The sequence below is a fragment of the Notolabrus celidotus genome, chromosome 1 (genome assembly GCF_009762535.1).
Source record: "Notolabrus celidotus isolate fNotCel1 chromosome 1, fNotCel1.pri, whole genome shotgun sequence".
Lineage (NCBI taxonomy): Eukaryota > Metazoa > Chordata > Actinopteri > Labriformes > Labridae > Notolabrus > Notolabrus celidotus.
The window spans coordinates 8,210,672-8,229,183 of NC_048272.1; the positions used below are offsets into that span (position 1 = coordinate 8,210,672).

Genomic DNA, 18,512 nt, shown 5'->3' on the forward strand with positions numbered 1-18,512 from the left:
ATATCATTTGAACTATAAGAGGAAATCTGAATATGATTTTAGGAGCAGAACAGCAGAGGTTGGTGAGAGAGAGGGAGAGAGAGAGAGAAGGAGAGAAAGAGAATAAACACAGGTTGGCGTGTAGGAGCTCGTTCGTGATAAAAATGTGTAAAATAATAAAATTTTTGGCATCTGTACTGACAGATTAATGGATCTTAGTCGTTTTGCAATAGCAGTGTTTCTAGACACGAGCTGTTAGTGCCAAAGGGGACACTTGAGGCAAATGGCCGACTGCCAGCAGATGCGAAAAGTCTTTTAACACAGTCAAAACATTAGCTCATTTTTTTGTGTGTAATTTTGAGTTATTGGAGTCAGTCACATATGAAATTACATTGCAATTTAAAAACTATAAAATTATTTGAAGCAAACTAATTTACAGCCATTATTCGCCCAAGGCAACACAGTAAGGTTATCAGCTATTTTACTATTGGTGTAATGTTGGGTTTTTGCTTTGTTTGACTGACATAAGTGCCCAAAATGAGATTTTATTGAGGGACTCCTGTATAATAAATTCTCTGTTGCATTGCGTATTGGCTCCACTTTGTCTTTCTAAAATTCAGCTTAAGTTTAAACATCAGACTGCCTTGAAGAACAAAACTTTTAATAGTGTAAAATAATGTTAGACTTAAGAGTATTGAGCATACATATATACTTATATATAAACTATTCAATTTATAGAGGAAATAGAAATTTGGTTTTAGGTAAAGCATAGCGCGCGAGAGAGGGGGGGGGGCAAGAGGAGAGAGAGAGAGAGGGGGAGAGAGAGGGAGATAGAGGGGGGATAGAGAGGGAGAGAGAGAGAGAGAGAGAGACACACACACACACACACACACACACACACACACACACACACACACAGAACACCCATGTATGTTATTTAAGTGCTCATTCATTCTAAAGACGTTTCTGTTTCAAAGGGCATTTCCCTAGTTTTTATTTCCCTGGTTTTATCCATAGTTTTTATCTGACTTTCCCTGCTGCTTTTACTTGTTTTTATTCAGCTACAGTGTCTTTAAGTGTCTGCATTTTAATGTTTGTTTTTTAACCCTGTTTTTATTCTTACTGCCTTTTTATTATGCCCTGTAGCACTTTGAGATTTGTTCCAAATGTAAAGTGCGTGATAAATAAAATAATAATAATAATAATAATATTATTATTATTATTATTATTATTATTATTATTATTATTATTATTATTATTATTATTATTATTATTCAGGATGGAAACATGACTAATCCAGCTTTTTGGATCCAAATGCCATATTGATGAATGCTAACAGCACTGTTACTTGACGTGCGTAGTCAAACTGTCAAGAGGGACACTTGAGGCAAAATGGGTAACTGCCAGTATTCATGCAAGGCAACACAGTGAAATTATCAGCTACTTTAATGAAGGTGTAATATTCAGTAATTAATGCGTTTGACAGCCATAACATGACTTTTAAAAAAATGTCAGGCAGGTGTCAAATACACTTTGTTCAGCTGTAAAAGCCTTTGAAGTTCAGTTTTTTAGATCTTATCATGCTAATATGAACCATTTACATTTATGATTTAATGTACCGCTCCTTATTAGCACCTGATCTAATGCTGTTGCCTGAAAGCACTGCTTTCCCACCTTTCAGCTTCAATGATTATTTCCGTGCAGCTCAGTATTTAAAGGTCACAGCAGGGGGCTCTGCTTGAACCCTGGTCCCCTCGCCCGGTCCGATTGCAGTGACACTTCAAGCAGCTTACTGTGGCTTGTTGGCTGCTGATGCAGGGTTTTGGCTTTCATATTAGAGCATACAGTCCTTCCAGCCAAATTTCATAGACACACTCAATCACTGGCGATGAAAGAACTTTTTAAGATCCCTTACCTAAGTCAGAGTAGCACTTCTACAGTTTAAATTACTTGAATAGCTGTTAAACTGTGATATTTCCCTGATGTGTTAAGGGTAAAAGTATATAGTATCATGACTACAGCTAAGTAAATTTAGATGCCGAGAGGAATAAACAGGAATAATCTTCAGAATAAAGCAAGAACAAGACCTGGAAGACAGTTTGTTTTAATCAGGATCCTGTTAATCCTGTATTAGTTATGATGAAACAAAATTTGGAAATGTGAATATATGAAGTTTAATGATACAAAGAGAAATTGAAAAGAATAACTATGAAACAAAGTTTATTGATTTCTTGTGGTATGGTTGCAATTTCAGAATAAAAATATTGTTTCACAAAGCTTACATAAAGTCAACATTAAGTAACCTGACAAAGTGCACTAAAACATTATCTGAGGCAGATCTTACACTACATGATTTGTGTATCAGGCTCAAACGTATTTAATACATATGTTGTCAGATAGAAAAATTCTTCCTTCAGCAGTATCAGTGAATCAGCTTCCATTTTCATTACATCATAGCTTTGACTACTAGATAAATCCATCCCATCAGTCTTCATACATTATCACACCTTCAAATAAGCAAATATCAGCTGTGCCATAAATCAGAATCCACCACGAATAAAGGTGCATGTAATATGTTGAAACATGTTGGGAGTTCTTGTTTGCACAGAGTAAAGTAGAGTTACCAAACATGTAAGTTAATATACAGGGACAAAACTTTTCCAGTTTTATTATTCATATCATATTTTTATATTAAATCTTCCAAAATGTGTCAAATGAAAGGGTTTATTGTTTGGTTATAAATAATTCAAATTATCAACAAGATTGTTTCAAACTAGTCATAAGACTGTTTAATATCATGTTAGTCCTGTAAGTTCTACAGTACCCATGTCCCTCAGCAGCCTTCACCATGTAGAAGAAGACAAAAAAGACTTGAATCACAAGTCAACAAGTTCAGATTGCTTAGCGATAACAATCAGATCAAACACTGCAGTCATGATTTAAAAAATGTACTCAATGAAAGGAGAAAAAAACTGAAAAGCTTGTTTGTGTATTGAACACAGGGCTGTGCAATGATTTAACCATGTCAACAATGAAAAGTTAAAGAGAAACAAAGATATGTCTGAGCAGCAGACTGGCTTAATTATGAGAATCAACAAATAACGAGTCATGAGAACAAAACTGGAAGCTTAGCATCAAAATCTGTTTTAACAGGGTGTCACTTTAGATAAGCTATTCTTGAAACTGTAAAACAGAAACAGACGTTTAATCTCAGTCATATCAGAGGAAAATACTTTAAACTGAAAAAATTACAGGGTAAACCCATTGAATCCTACCAATGAGTAAATGGTAGGCCATTAAAAAGAGCCCCCCAAGATTAAGTCAGGGTTGAGGGTCACTTAAATCTTTAAAAATGTAACAAAATTTAGATTTTTTTTCCTTTTGGGCAAAAGCAAATGCAGGTGAAAAGTAAATCAGATGTCTGAATTTAACTGTCTTTTTTATTATAAGTATAGTAGCTAACACTGAAAAAAGAGAAACATTAATATAACAGATATATTTTTAAAAAATGAAGGAGACAGAGTCAGCTGCTGTATGTTTTTCCAGTCAACTAAAAGGCGTGATCTGTAGTTTCAGGTTTTCCATTAGCAACCCAGGTGATAGAATCAAATCCTGCATTGTTCCAATGTCCAGCAATATTCAACTTAACACAGCAAAGCAAAACATAGACTAACAAATCACAAGTAGTTAGCACATCATAGCAGACTCTGGCTTGTGGTCCCCTCTGTTTGGTAAGATTTTTGTTAATTTGTATAAAACAAACCGAGTGTATTAATATTACAACATATAATAAACAACACAGATAGCTAATAGAACCAGGATATAGAGATACATCTGTAAAGAGTAAGTTACTACCTAAATTGGTTATATGCAGATATGTTTAAAAAGCTTTATTTGTTAGTTGTATCATGTCATTTTCAAAGGATGGGAGTTCTTAAAAGTCAGTGCAAAAGTGAAAATCAAGACTGGCACCTCTTGATATTTATCCTGGGAACTAGACCATCTGCAAACTAATTTTTACTTGTTCTGGCAGATGTGCCTTGCCCACATTCCAGATACCCAGCCAACCAGACAGTGATCAAACCAAATTCAACCAATTGGGTAATTTGGGCAGGATCTCATATAATGTGTAACCAGAGGAAGGCTATGTTGCAATATTGCTCACAACCATTTTGGAAGCTGCTGGTGTGGATTACTATTTTGAATTTAGTACTGTGTCAGAGTTAAAGACAATCACATTTTATATAGAGAAAAAAACTGCATTTAAATCTTTTCTAAATGAGAGTAACGAATAGCTACGTTTACAGACGAGGGCAAACTCACTGCAATGAACCTTAAGATTTTGTTCGATGGAAATGTGGTGCAAACTCAGAACCAATGAAAAACCCAAAACATTTATATTACTTCACAACACTAATACAATAACTGAAATGTGCTGTATTTGGAAAAAACATATTTGAAGCTACAAGCAGAAACAAAATGCATTAACAGCTAATACATGAACCATGTAAAGTTAAGTCATTTTCAGCATGTTTCTGTCGTATTGAATTTTAGTATGAATCTTAAGCCTGTTTGTCCAAACAAAAACCATTAAAGCTGTTGCAGCGGGTTTGCCCTTGTCAGCCACAGTATATCACAACTGGTTTTAAAATTTGGATTTCCAAAACTGCAATATTCCGTCACATACATATCAATGCCACACAATTACAGCTTCCATTGTTTATGGATCCAATGTAAAGATTTTTGTTTTGCCCCTACTGATAACACACCATGACAACGCCCAACAATGACCTGAGAGGGTCGAGATCTGAGGATGTCAGGCCACCAATGATCCTCTATTTCAAAAAGACACCATCTTAATCACACACATGAAAGGTTTTCTTCGACAGAAAAAATATTTTTTAAAACTTCATAAGATTCAATACTGTATGTTTACTATGTGGCTGTAGAGCTGAGACATTTAACAGTAACACAAGACTCACTGCATATTGTACTGGATACCTGATATGGTAACCTATTGGATCTGGATGTCTTCTGAATTTATTGCTCATCACACAGTATGTCCCTAAAAACAATTAGCTTGTAAAACCTGTTAAATTTAAGATAAAAACATATTCAGTAATGCTATCAAAAGGATCTCACATTTGCATCTCCATCTCAGCTCCCCCGCTTGCCTTGTACTCATTGGCAGCAGGCGTGAGTGTGTTGTCTGGGTTCAAAGGACACTGCTCAGGTTGCTTTGCTGAGCTGTGTGTCTTGTTTTCAGGGCGACAAAGTTGCCTGAAGTTCTGTAGGAAAAGAGCGACAATGAAACAAGTTCACATTAGTCAAAATATTGTGGTGCAATAAATTTTTTTCAAAGTGGTAAGTAGGAACACATTCAAAATAGGATGACACAAACAACAAAAGCTTTGTAGATGCCCCTTCAGCATTCCTTTCTGTGTGCATGTTGCCAAATGAGTTCATACGCCAAAGACCTTCTTTCAAGCCAATATTTCTTGCACTAGATAATCTCTTATTGTTTAACGTGTCTCTCATTAGAAATGAAGATGTCTTCAGTGGATCAATATGTAACCAGCACAGGAATGTGGATGTTAACCTACATGGAGGACTTAAAGCTGGAGGTATTACCTCTGCTAACTTTAGCCATACTCAGCAAATCAGTTTGACATTGTTTACCCACATAGTGTGTGATTTCATTTTCAGCTGTATCATATCAATTGTGCTCAGTTTTGAACTTTTTCTGGGTGTTTTCTAACTTTTGGACTAGTCAGTTAGTCAGAATTTTAATTTCTCTTTAAATTACTTGAAATTAGTCACCATGGAACAACCCCAAAGTACACATATTCATGCTTCCCCCTCTGGACAAAATGAAATAACTCAAGTTGTCATTTGACAAGTTTTTTTTTCCAAAAGTCAAGTCAAGTTTGATGTTTTTGCCAGTGCTCAATGCTCAATTTCCTTTGCTGTGACAATGAATTGGTTGAGATAAAATAAATCTGCGTTCTGTTGTACTTCATATAACATTATCAACACATTTTGGAGCAGCGAGCAGGACCTGAAAAAAATCAGTATCAAACCTGATCTCCCAATTTATTTTCTAAACATCATGAAGGAATGTTTCAGTTGAGCGTAGTAGTATGTGCAGCTGCCTAAGCTTGACTAGCATTTCTGACAAGAGGGTCTCAGTGATATACTGCTGTTCTGATTGAGGCTTTTTGTAGCTCTTTTATGTGATTGGTCCCTGAGGCTTGTTGTCAACGAGACTCAGGGTTCAAGTCATAGAAGGTAAAAAAGCAATCAGTCTGTTGTTTTCTAAAATGTTGTCGCGAGCTTAACATAATTCTGATTTATTGATATATTTAAAAAATTACAGTTTTTAATTTGCACTCTTTACTGTTGTCTTCATTGCCACTATAAATGCCCCTCAGCAAACATTAGATTTGAATTGAACCTATCTGTCTTTGTAATCAGCTATGTGACATCATCAAATTTCTGCAGAGTCAGAAGCTACTTTTTTACTTTTTTACTAGGCAGGACATTTACCCCCCTGTTACCTATAGTCTGCAATATGTAACACAATGATGGGGCAGAGTCATTCAGCAGCTGATCTGTAGTAACAGAGATGTATTGAGGGAGACAGTGGCTGTGTATTGTGTTGGAGTCCAGTGAGACAAGTGTCTGAGCTGGGCAGAACAGCATTGTTTTTGTGCATGTCAGAGTGTGTGTGTGTATGTGGCGCTCCTGCTGTGTCTTTACCTGTTACACCTCTCATGCTTTCGCAGTACCAATAATGAATGTGAAATCACACACTGTTATAGATGCAGTGTGTAAGTACAAAGGTGTGATGACCGCAGAACTTTGGTAAAGCACAGATGCTGAATGTGTAAACAGCTAATAAAAACATGAAAGCATGGCATGCTAATATTCATCTTTATAATCTCAGCACATCACTTTAGAACAATTTTTTTTTAACCATGGTCTGGTTAATAAGTTTCATTGCAGAATTACTGAGAACTTTTTCCATCTCACTTGCCTGGATTACTTCTACACTTAACTGTCACTTTAGTATGATCCATTTATTCTACTAAATGTCTAAATCTACAGAATATTGAGAAAGGATATAAATTATACTGCACTTCAAATGAAAATATCGAATAAACACCATTATCTATATAGGCTTAGACTACCGGGGGTACTGGTGCACTGACACACTGGGATCCTGTCTCACCCCCTTCCCCCCAACCACACAATCACTTACTTTAACTCTGCCTGTCCCATTGAAAGTTACTAACCATAGACCTTTCTGGAGTCCCTGAGCTCCCTTGTCTCGTAGGTCCCTCTGAGCTGCCGTAGCTATCCTCCTGCTATGGACGTTCTGGACTCCAGCTGATACGGACGTGCTGGACTCCAGCAGCAACCGCTTCTACTACTCATCACTTTCACCTCTCTCTCTTATTCTCCTCTAGCCCTCTATCAAGACCCAACTCGGTCAAGGCATGATGGCTGTCTAACATGAGTCTGGTTCTGCCTGAGGTTTCTGCCTGTTAAAAGGAAGTCTTTCCTCACCACTGTAACTAGCTATATTCTGCGATGGGTAATGCTCATAATGGATTAAGGTGGGGTCACACTGAGTCTTGCCCTGTCTTGAAATTGGGTCTCTGTTCATAATTTGACATAGAGTGGTCTAGACCTGCTCTGTTTGTTAAAGCGTCTTGAGATAATGTTTGTTGTGATTTGGCGCTATATAAATAAAGATTGATTGATTGACTTATATTTACACCCTTACAACATCTGAAATATTTTTGACTATCTAAGAACAGTCATCTTAAGATTTAAATCAATCATCAGGAGTTTTTTATTATTTATTTCTTATTTATTTATAAATTGTTATAGTCTTTGATTTTGTATTTTAACATGTTACATATAGGTTAAAGCATACACTGGACAGCAGCTTACACTGTTATAAGTAGAGGCTAGAACTTCTTAATCTCCAATTTTGATTGAAATTAAAGATGATTACCATCCAGCTATTGACTCATTTCTGAACAGTGATTTTTAATTATAGCTGGTAATCCTAGAGGACTTTGAACATGTGCTTATGTGGTACATACCTGCCCTGCCGTCCCTTTCATCTGAGTAACTTTAAAGATCATCCAAAGGGGAACCAGGAGAACACAGAACAGTCCAAGGGACCAGCCCAAAGCATAAGCCCAGGTCGGGTAGACATAGGTTTTGTTGAACTTGAGAGGCTTGTATCTCACTATTGAAAAGATGAAGGTACCCTGAAAACAAACAAACAAATAAATAAATAAGTAAATAAATATAGCTCTTATTGAAGCTTGGAGAAGGCAGAGCAGCAAGAAGAAAAAGAAACCTCTGAGTATTTTGGGTTATGAGAGAATAGTTTGACTAGCCTGCACAGAGGCCTGTAGCTTGATCATTAAAAAGACATAAGACTGTAAATCAAATTAACACTTAAACTTGGATAATCCCTTTAAAACATTTCTTGACACTGTGCATGTGACATGTTTATTTGTAGCTGGGAGCATTCTGGTTTGTAGTCAGAGTATTATCATCATGTAGCAGGCTTTTACTATATTCAGAACAACAGTCATACAAAATCATACATAATGCATTAGCCAAAATAAGATCCTGCAACCCATTAGTGGTGAACTGGCATCAACTTAGCTTTTAATTATCTTGATAAACTAATATCTGTGTGCTAGTGCAACTAGTAATTAAGACCTAGATGTTGTCTCTCCAACCAGCTTCATTCTTACTCCTTAAACTGGGTTTCAAAATGAATAGCCAGGAGTGCCTTCAGTGCTCACTGCTGGTTACTCTTGAAACCCCTGTAAGTGCCATCACCCTCAAGGCGTTGTTGTGGTCAAATGTTAACCAATGGGTTCTGTGATTGGACTTCAGAGATAGGCTTGCACAGCTGCCTGGTTATAGTGCCAAATAGTGCCTTCAGACAAGTCTCAACGCGCATTTGAAAAATATGGCTCCTTTTGTCAACCTCAACCTAGGGCATTGACAGCAGCCACATTTTTTCACCTTACATTACAGCCTGACGCTCCCTAGGGCTCAAGCAGCCCTCACAGAAGAGGAAGGTTTACATCTGTTGTTTGGATTGCTACCTAAGATTGATTTAGAATTGTTACAGTTGGTTGTAGTTTCATTATTTCATTGATTTCTTTATCCCTTTCTCTTGTCCCCCTCTTGCATCTATCCTGTACATTATTATGAGCATGAGTTTTCTTCTCACGTGTTTTATAATACCCATCTGATCTTCTCCTTCTTTCCTGGTCAGGGTACGTTTGAAATGAAAGTAATTGAAGAGTCTATAAAAAATATCATGCTAGTGTAATGTCAACACATATGTCTTTTATGTCTTGAATGATATACCATGAAAACATATGTGACTACATGGTTCTCTTTTTTTCCCTCAGGCTCTGTTTAACCTCACTGTAGGGGATATTTTATCTGTAAAACATACTTGTTTTTTCAAACTCAGTGACACAGAAAAATGTTCGTTTGCAACCAGAATTTTTTTCTAATCCAAACGTTTCAATCTGTTATCCCTCACCTCCCGTCACTTTACAATTACAAAGAGACATTATAGAGTACTCTTCTCACAGAAGGGAATCAAAAGGAACAAAAACACCATCACTACAATTGTTTTCACAGTCTGTGGAAATCAAAGAAAACTGTCCTTCACTCACCAAACAAATACTGGGGGTGATATAAAGCCAGCAATACTTCATCAGTGGCCACGGACGATAACCTATCATGTCTTCAATGTTGTCATAGAGACGATCCGCTCCTGTTAATTAAAAGATAAATAAGTTTAGCCAGAAATTTGAAGAGAAAAAAGTTGGTAAATGATACAGATTTGGTACCTCAAAATATATTGAAACATAAAATGCAGAGATTTACAATACACTTTTTCATAATACACTTTTATGGCTCTTAATCAAAGTTATAAAGCCATCAATTCCAATTATATACTAGTATAATCTTTAGACAAGGTTTCAGCCTCTGTATATGGGGTGCACCCAACAGTAATACTTTCTACTTCATTCATGAACATACTAACACCAAGCCACTTTATGTATTCTGATTACAAATGACAGCGCTTAAGTGTTGTAGTAATTTTCAATAAAAATATGTCCTGTAAATATCATCCAGATTTTAGTAGAACTGGGATATAAATGCTAAACATGCAAGCAAACAAGCATGAATTGGGTTTTAAGTTTTGGATTAAGAAGGAACTATTGTGTGCATTGTTGCATTTTTCTCACCCCTCTACGACAGTATTTAAATCCCTCTTGAGAGAAGGACATTTTTTCATGCAGTGAATGTACAGAGCTCTCCGGGTGTTTGATTGTTTTCATTCATAGTCAATGACAGAGAGCCAAAGAGACCAGACTCCCCTCCATACGAGGACTGAATGTCCATCAAGCTTAATAAGCTTAATCAGAAATCATGGAGTGAACAAAACAGGGTGTTAGAGAGGGCCTATGAATAAAATGAAGGCAAAGTACGCACTACATCAACTGTAGTGCAACGTGTAACCAACGTGAACTGAAGCTATAATTCTTTTGTGTCCTCTAAATAATCTGAAAGTTTGTGCAGTTATCTGTGCTTCAGTCTTCTCAAATAATTTGCTTGACCTTATTTGAGGGTAAGAACTTTACGAGGCACTGAATAGAAATACTTTTTAGTGATTCATTTAGGGACCTTTCTTTGGTTTTTATCAAAAGGCTCTGAACCAAACCTTATAAAATCTCTCAGGGTCATGTGAAGTGATGTCAGTCTATTAATTATCTTTATCTAGCATCTTTTTTATGGCTTTTGGTCTTATTTTATGTTAAATATTTGAGGTATTTTACTGAGAAATACATAGAATAGGACATTTATGCCTCTCCAGGATGCTTTTCATCTCTTCCTCATAAGACCAACAGCGTAAAGCAAGTTTGGCTAATGTTAGCCTAAAATTGAGTTTTACATCAAAGGATGACTGGAACAGACACTTAGTACAGTACTTTAAGTCATGCGTCACACAGAGTGCCTCATGCCTTATTTGAATACAAATCCACAGCAAAAAGATGAGAGACTTTTGGCTGAGCTTCAGAGACCTTTTTTTTATTAGGTTGAGATCATTGATTTTACAAAGTTTTTTTGCTGCTAGGAATTTCACATCTAGCAAACTTAATGGCCAATGCAGATTTTAAAAGATGAATTCTACCGGAACATTTTACAACTTTATATTAATAAATCTTTTACAATTTAAATGGACCATATTATGTCTATCGACAAAAATCTACTCTGTTGATGGGGTATTTATTCTGATATCAGTATAACTAGCCTCTAGAATTTTAAATTTTTCCCAAACTGAACTTGCACTGCAATTTTGGCTTTACATAAGCTCTGGAAAGGTTCTCAAGATACTAAAGACTGCCTCTGATGAGTGTTGATGTCAGTGGACAAAAAAAATGATAAAAAGGCACAAAGAAAAAATGTATTGCAATGTAACTAAACCATTTTATGCCTTGTGTATATCCCGCCTTTTTTTCAGCCAGTTCCTGGAATGCACACTCTTGCTGTTTAGAAGCACAGCTGAGATGATATCTGCAGTTTGTTCATAGCAACTGATGTCATTAATGTCAAAGGTTCTCTGAAAACATCACACAGCATACAAAGCAAGTATTATAAGACTCACCATAAATCCATCCGATTGCTATCGACTGACACACAGAAAGGAGTAGAAGATTGTTTCCACTGCAAACATAGTGATCAAAAAGTTGAAGGAAATACAAGCCTCCCTGCAGGAAGAAGGAGGATTGAGTTTAACTACAATTCATACTCAAAAAAACAACACACATGTGGACAAGCATTAAAAAACAAGACAGGTTCTCACCTCTGTGACGAGAAGCAGGCCGAGAAAAGAAACAAACAGCACAAAGACAGAGTAGCAGCAGTTCTCGACGATAGGCTCTTCGAAACACAGTGGGGAACATGTCTGTCACTGATGTCATGAGGCACTCCAAACTTACAAACTGCCAGAGACACAGAGCTGAGTTCACAAAAATGCTGTAAACTTGCATCAGTAATGAAACAAAACTGAGGATTTAGAAGCGCTTACCTGTGTATCTGCACCCAAGCAAGATGACCATCACGAAGAAACATATGGACCATAACTGGGGAAATGGCATCATGGCTACTGCACGTGGATAGGCGATAAAAGCCAAGCCAGGCCCTGTGTTTGAGAAAAGATGGGGTTTTTTTATTGTACAACTAGGTTGATTTTAAATTTCAGCATAAAAAAATGCTAATATTTTTTTAATGTTAAAAAAACACAAGCACAAGAATGAGTAATAATCCTGGAACTGACACAATATTTTTTATCAAAAAGTTGTCCTTTGAGGCTTTACAATGAGAAGGAGGTGAGTCTGGATCATGGTTACACCTGAAGCATTGCAGGTGTGTTTCAATGCACAGACACAGGCTCCTTTCATCTGGCATCGTCTGGCGCTAGGATGGGCGTTGAAAGACAGGTGTGGTTTTGGGTTGTGAGGGAAACTCTTCATGTTTCATGTGTCACTAATTAATTTATTTGGTGGTTTATATTGATCAAGAACACTATAGATGTACATGCACGCACTATGACAATGCCCATGGTATCCCCATTATGGAAGAGCGTTCTGAGATATATGGATGAATGGTTAGGATGTGAACTGCCCAGGTCACCCCATTGTGGTCTCCTTGGGGGACAGAAGTTTGGTGCCACAGCTGAGTAAATATAAAGATTTTGAATATTAACAACTGGCTTCATAACATGTACTAGACTCATTCTAAGATTCTGGAAGGAGACTCAACACTCCTACCTGACAATGTAGAGGGAGCAGATGACAGGAATTGCTCCATGTGAGAAGATTTGGGGGAAATTAAACTCCAGAAATGATATGATTAAAGAACTATAGGACAGCTTCAGTGACTTTAAGACTGGGGGAAGCGACGTTACCCTGTGAAGAATGTATGGTAATTGCCCTTAAAATGTAAATGCAAACAGAAATGTAATGAAAACAGAAATGTAAATGCCCACTGTTTCCTGCCAACCCATTGTATTTTTTAATTATGTTTTTATTTTTATTTTTTATTATTAGTATTATTTTTTTGTCTTGTTTTGTTGCATTTATTTACATATTTACTTAATTCATCTAGTGTTGTCATAGTCCATTTTATTTGTTATGTATTTGTTGTTCCCTATTCTTGTTTAAAAAAAAAAGAAAACTCAATAAAATGACTTATTATATAAATAAAGATGCATAGAGTTTAAATCAAACATTAAAAAGATATGCAAGCATGATTGATTATTGGTACATTATTATGCTTGAAGTTTCCAGTTCCCAATGGTTGACATAGTGAGATGACATTAAAAGTGATTTTTACTCCACTTTTAGTTTTAGTTAAATTCTACTTGGAACCATAAATGAGTTGAGGCCAAAAGAAAACCAGCTTCAAGGCTGCCCACAGCCAAAGGAGACCAAAAAGAGTGATTCTTTGAAAGTTACATCAATGGAGTCAACTGACACATACAAAGGAAATACGGTGTAATGAAAACCAAATGGTACCAAGAAGTCTTAGTATTACAGCACAATCTAACAGCAAAACTCAAACCTCTGTCAATCAGAGGTGATAATTATGATACTTGTGATACTTATGTATTGGACTCACCAGAAGCAGCCACTTCAGATATTGGAAGTCCTTGTTCATAGGACATAAAGCCCAAGACTGAGAAGATAGCAAACCCGGCTACAAAGCTGGACCCACCATTCACCAAACACAGAACAAATGTGTCCCTGTGTATACAAACAAACATTTGGGTTTTTATTTTGCGAATAACTGAGTCTGTGGTTATGTTTTTGGATGCAGAACATTTTAAAGAGAAAGATATAGTTAGCAGTGAAGGTGAACTCTTGGGGCAAGTTCCCCATTGAAGACAAAATGATGTCTGGGTAGAAAAAAAAATTAAGAGTCTAAGTAAATCAGCATCAACATATCAACATATTGTGACCTGTCAGACATTTATCAATATGATGTTAGTAATCTTTCTCTTTCGGTGACTTATCTTTGAAGAAAACAGGGTGCTGCTATTTCTTTTGTTTTTTCCAGGGGGACATAGCCTCAGGGTTGAATAAAAGAGCTGTGAGCACATTTTGCTTGCAGTCTTTGTGCTTGGCTTCAATTGACTGATCACAAAACAACTACCATTAAGAAGTCTATGAGAAATTGAGCATACTTCTCAGTGGATTTACTACTCCCTGTTGAGTTTGTGTTTGACACTCACTATCTCAAGCTTCCTCCCCACAGCAATATATTTATTTTGGAAATTATATTTCTACTTACTGACTAAATAGAGAATAAGGCAGAGTATACAAAAGGGCCTAGATACTTAAAGATAATATATTATATTTTATTTATCACGCACTTATATTTGGAACAAATCTCAAGTGCTACAGGCATAATGTAAAGATGGCAATTGCTGTCATCTCTTAATGTGGAGCTTCAACAATACCTATCCTCCCTTATTCCATTTGCAAGTTCCAAATATTCTCACCTTGCTACTTAATACATACTGACTAAAATACCAAACTCTCAGCTTTATTTAAATTTTTAGTTGACTGCATTGCATCACTGAGTTGCCGTATTAAAAGAAAAGGCATATGGCATCAAAAAAACTAAAAATGAAAAGCATCAGTTTACAACAAGACTTTCATAGTTCTACATGTTAATATACAATATGGTTACACCAGTAGAATGAAGAAAAAGTGCTCTCATTGAATATTTCTACACGTCTTTTTAACTTGCGCTTATCTTTTTTAAGCAATCTAAGATACATTTGTCACATCCCTGTTAAGTTTACAAATAATATTGTATCACAGAATCACACATGTTGTCAATGTGTCCAGTACCTCTTTCATCTAATCCCAAATTACGTACGAACAAAGTGTAATTATTCGCATATTGACGGTACATATCTGTAATTTTTAACCAATTAGGCCAAAAATAATGTAGTTCATGCTTTTTAAATGTGAGGATTAGAACTAAAATCTAAAATCTAAGCCTACAGTCTACATATGTTTTGGTGATCGATTTAGTTAGAATTCAAACAAAAACAGCAGAAAGCACTTACTTGTAACAATCATTGTTATACTGATTGTACACTGCCCAGAGCTGTCAAACTCCCCTGACAAATCCCAAAAGAGAAAGAACTTGTGCACCTGCATCCATCCAAACCTAAGCAGACGCCAACACATTAGTGTACCTCCAAAAGTTAAACTACTTTAAGAGTGCAGACTGCCGCTCAATTACACATTATGATATAGTTTCACAGTATTTAGACTTCCAGAAGGAGGCTTTTGAGCTGGCAGCTTGTCTTTATATGTTAACTGAATATTTGAAATCAATACTTACTTGAGGGTCCACCAACCTTGTCGGGTCAGGGTACAGGTAGAAAGCTAGGCCATCCATAGCTCCTGGTAAAGTGAGTCCACGGGCCAATAAAACAATGAGCATCACGTAGGGGAAAGTGGCCGTAAAATAAACCACCTGTTAACAAGAGATGAGGACATTTTTCTGTTTTTGATTTTATTATTTCAACATTATTGCTGGAACTTGACAAGATGCTGCAATAAGGCAGTTATGTTACAAACTGGCAATACATAAAAGGAAACCAAGTGAGACACTATGAAATATTACTTCCTTGACATGCAGCTGCTGCAGGTGTTAAAGATCAAACATGTGACACCTTCACCCAATTGAACACGCTTTTAAATACGAGTCATGATTTACTGTGAAAGAAATTAAATGTCAGTGAAACTCTTATTATGGTCTTTGGATGGAGTGCAGCTCAATAGTCTGCAAAACCTTGTTTTGCATAGACTATCAGTGATTAACATACTCCATTATTATCAGCATCATTTCATTTTCCCAACGCTTTCATGAGTATTTTCAAAATACATGATCTCTTTTTGCACAAAGGTCCTGTTGGTTTTCCCTCATTGTCTTCTGCAGATTTTACATTTGTAAAAAAGAAAAAAAGAGTCATGGAAACGTTTTAGTTATCCGTTTTGCGAAAAATGTGTTCTATAGTATTTTTGTAAATAAAAAGAACTATTATCAATGCCCAAAAGTTTTCATACTTCACAAGATGGATATTAAGTTTGCATTGTACCTCTACATTCCAGCTCTTTGAACACATGTTGTTTACATCCAACCAAAGCCTACTCAAGAGGGATTGGTTTTTACAACTTGGACTCCTTGTACTGCATTTGCATTTATAAGCAGATCACATAATGTGTGACTTGAATGCATCATTATTTGCTGCCAATTAATTAGAGCACAAATACTCAAATATAACAAATCCATTGTTTCAATAAAAAAAAAAGATTTCTACCTTCCCAGTGGATCTCACTCCTTTCCAAACACAGAAGTAACACAGGACCCAGGCCAGTAAAAGACACAAGGCCAACTCCCATCTCAGACTACCGACCTCATCGATCCCTCCAGATATGGCCAAGACTCGCCTCCTGAAAAGACACACATTATATTGTCTAAATTATTTGGAGACCAAAAAAAATGTTGACAATTTGTTACAGACTTCTGCTCATCAAACAAATTAGATACATTTTATAATGGCACTGGAACATGTCAAAAATATCACATTGCACCACATTCACACTGAAAATGAGCACATGTTACTGTCCTTCCAACAGTTAAATGTTAATTTAAGGTGAAAATTAACTGTCTACATATTTCTGAAAACATTTGAAGAAAGTTCTAATTCAAGTGCTACTTGACATTAGTGGAAAACTAGTGAACACATGTTTGCCTAAAAAAACTATAATTTAGTATGTTACTCATTCAGTTACATTTTTAGCTTAGCATGTGACAGGATGAGTCATTTTGGTCTCTGTGAGACTGGTCAGCAAGTGTAGAGAGCAAACAGTTTTTTTCTCAACTACAGTAATCTGTACAAATGTGGATAGGAAATAAATCTGTTTTAAGGAGTTTGTGTTCTTAAAATGTCAGGAGTTGTTTGTTCCTTTTTTTTTGTTTTATTGACTGAACCACATGGTGTCCTACATGTTCTTTGTGTTATCCAATTAGAATGCTGACCATGAATCACCAAAGGAGTAAGGGAACATTTTCACATCCTGTTTTTTGTCTACTGTGTCTTTTGCATATTAGTTTGTTAACCAAATAGTGTGGAAGAACAAAACGACAAGCAGGTCACGACAGGTGACAAGCAAGAAAACATGCTTTCCCATAGCTTGGAACTTTGAACTAGCAGAAGGAAACTGTGTGCTTGACTTGTTTGAGGAAAACTCAAATATCAGCCAACTTGTTTGCTGACATTGTGCCTGTTTTTTGACTTGACGAATGTAGTCTCACTGAAAGGAGTAAAAAACCCATACACCCAGAGGAAAATTTTACTGCTCAAGGCTTTCTCTTCTAAGTCTCAGGAGACAAAATTGAGATTTTCACTTCAGCCTCATTCAAGTTTCAAATAGTTCTCATTCGTTTCTCATTAGTTTCTCCTAAAATTCACTAGGAGAAATAATTGAAACCATGACATGAGTCTTATCTGAGACTTAAATGAGAGATCTCATTAAAGGCTAATTTTCTCTTTTTTTAAATATATGTTTGGCCTTTTTGCCTTTATTTGACAGGACAGGTGAAGAGAGACTGGAAATGTGGGGAGTAGTGAGCGGGGAAAGACATGCAGGAAATGGTCAACCGCCGGGAATCGAACCGGTGACCCCTGCGACGAGGACTGTAGCCTCTGTATGTGGGGTGCTTAGACCGCTAGGCCACCAGCGCCCAAAAGAATCTGCCCCTCCTTTAATTGTAATAATCTGGCTAAATCTGGTCAGCCCTTTTGCGGCCCATATATTAAATAAATTGTCTGTCATACCTGGGATGAAATCTCTATCTTTTGTAATTTCTCTCAAATCCACTAAATCTTTGTAAAGTTGTTTTGCTCCAAACAGACTTGTAAAGGAATGACCATATTGTGAAGTCAAAGAAGAGACAATTTGACATCTAAATAGCTGATCTTTCAAGTGGTTCAAATGTTTTCATGAGAATTGTAAGTTTGTGGACAATTACATTGAAATCTTAATTTTGCAGGGCACTATAAATGTTCATGAAAAGGTGAGCTCAGGCTCTTTCTTTGTTCCATCTGAGCTCAACTTGAGACTCAAAACTGAGTCTGACAAAAACAAAGGGATGTGGTTAGATTGAGACAATTGAGAGAGCTCCCTGATTTCTCCACCTGAGCTCAAAAGAAGTCACAACACTTGAGAAATACCTGAGAATCATTTCAGATTCTGACCAGATCTCCTTTTGAACTGAAAGGGAGACTAAGCTGAGACTTTTTGCAACTTTTTTCTGAAGGCAAGAATGAGAAACAGGAGACATAAGCTATAGTCTCATTCTGCTTTCAAACAGATCTCATTGTT

At 36.4% G+C, this 18,512-nt stretch overlaps 1 protein-coding gene across 1 annotated transcript in view; it reads right to left on the bottom strand.

The window, feature by feature from the left end:
- Positions 1–2,182: 2,182 nt before the first annotated feature.
- LOC117804772 (sodium- and chloride-dependent GABA transporter 2-like) overlaps positions 2,183–18,512 on the bottom strand; it is a 28,199-nt gene continuing 11,869 nt past the window's right edge. The window contains 15 exon segments of the mRNA XM_034673167.1: positions 2,183–5,267; positions 8,094–8,264; positions 9,708–9,808; positions 11,708–11,810; positions 11,906–11,932; positions 11,934–12,044; positions 12,131–12,148; positions 12,150–12,244; positions 13,723–13,847; positions 15,182–15,210; positions 15,212–15,258; positions 15,261–15,285; positions 15,463–15,597; positions 16,445–16,574; positions 17,855–17,856. Of these exon segments, the coding sequence (XP_034529058.1) occupies positions 5,118–5,267; positions 8,094–8,264; positions 9,708–9,808; positions 11,708–11,810; positions 11,906–11,932; positions 11,934–12,044; positions 12,131–12,148; positions 12,150–12,244; positions 13,723–13,847; positions 15,182–15,210; positions 15,212–15,258; positions 15,261–15,285; positions 15,463–15,597; positions 16,445–16,574; positions 17,855–17,856 (1,269 nt within the window). The 3' untranslated portion in view covers positions 2,183–5,117.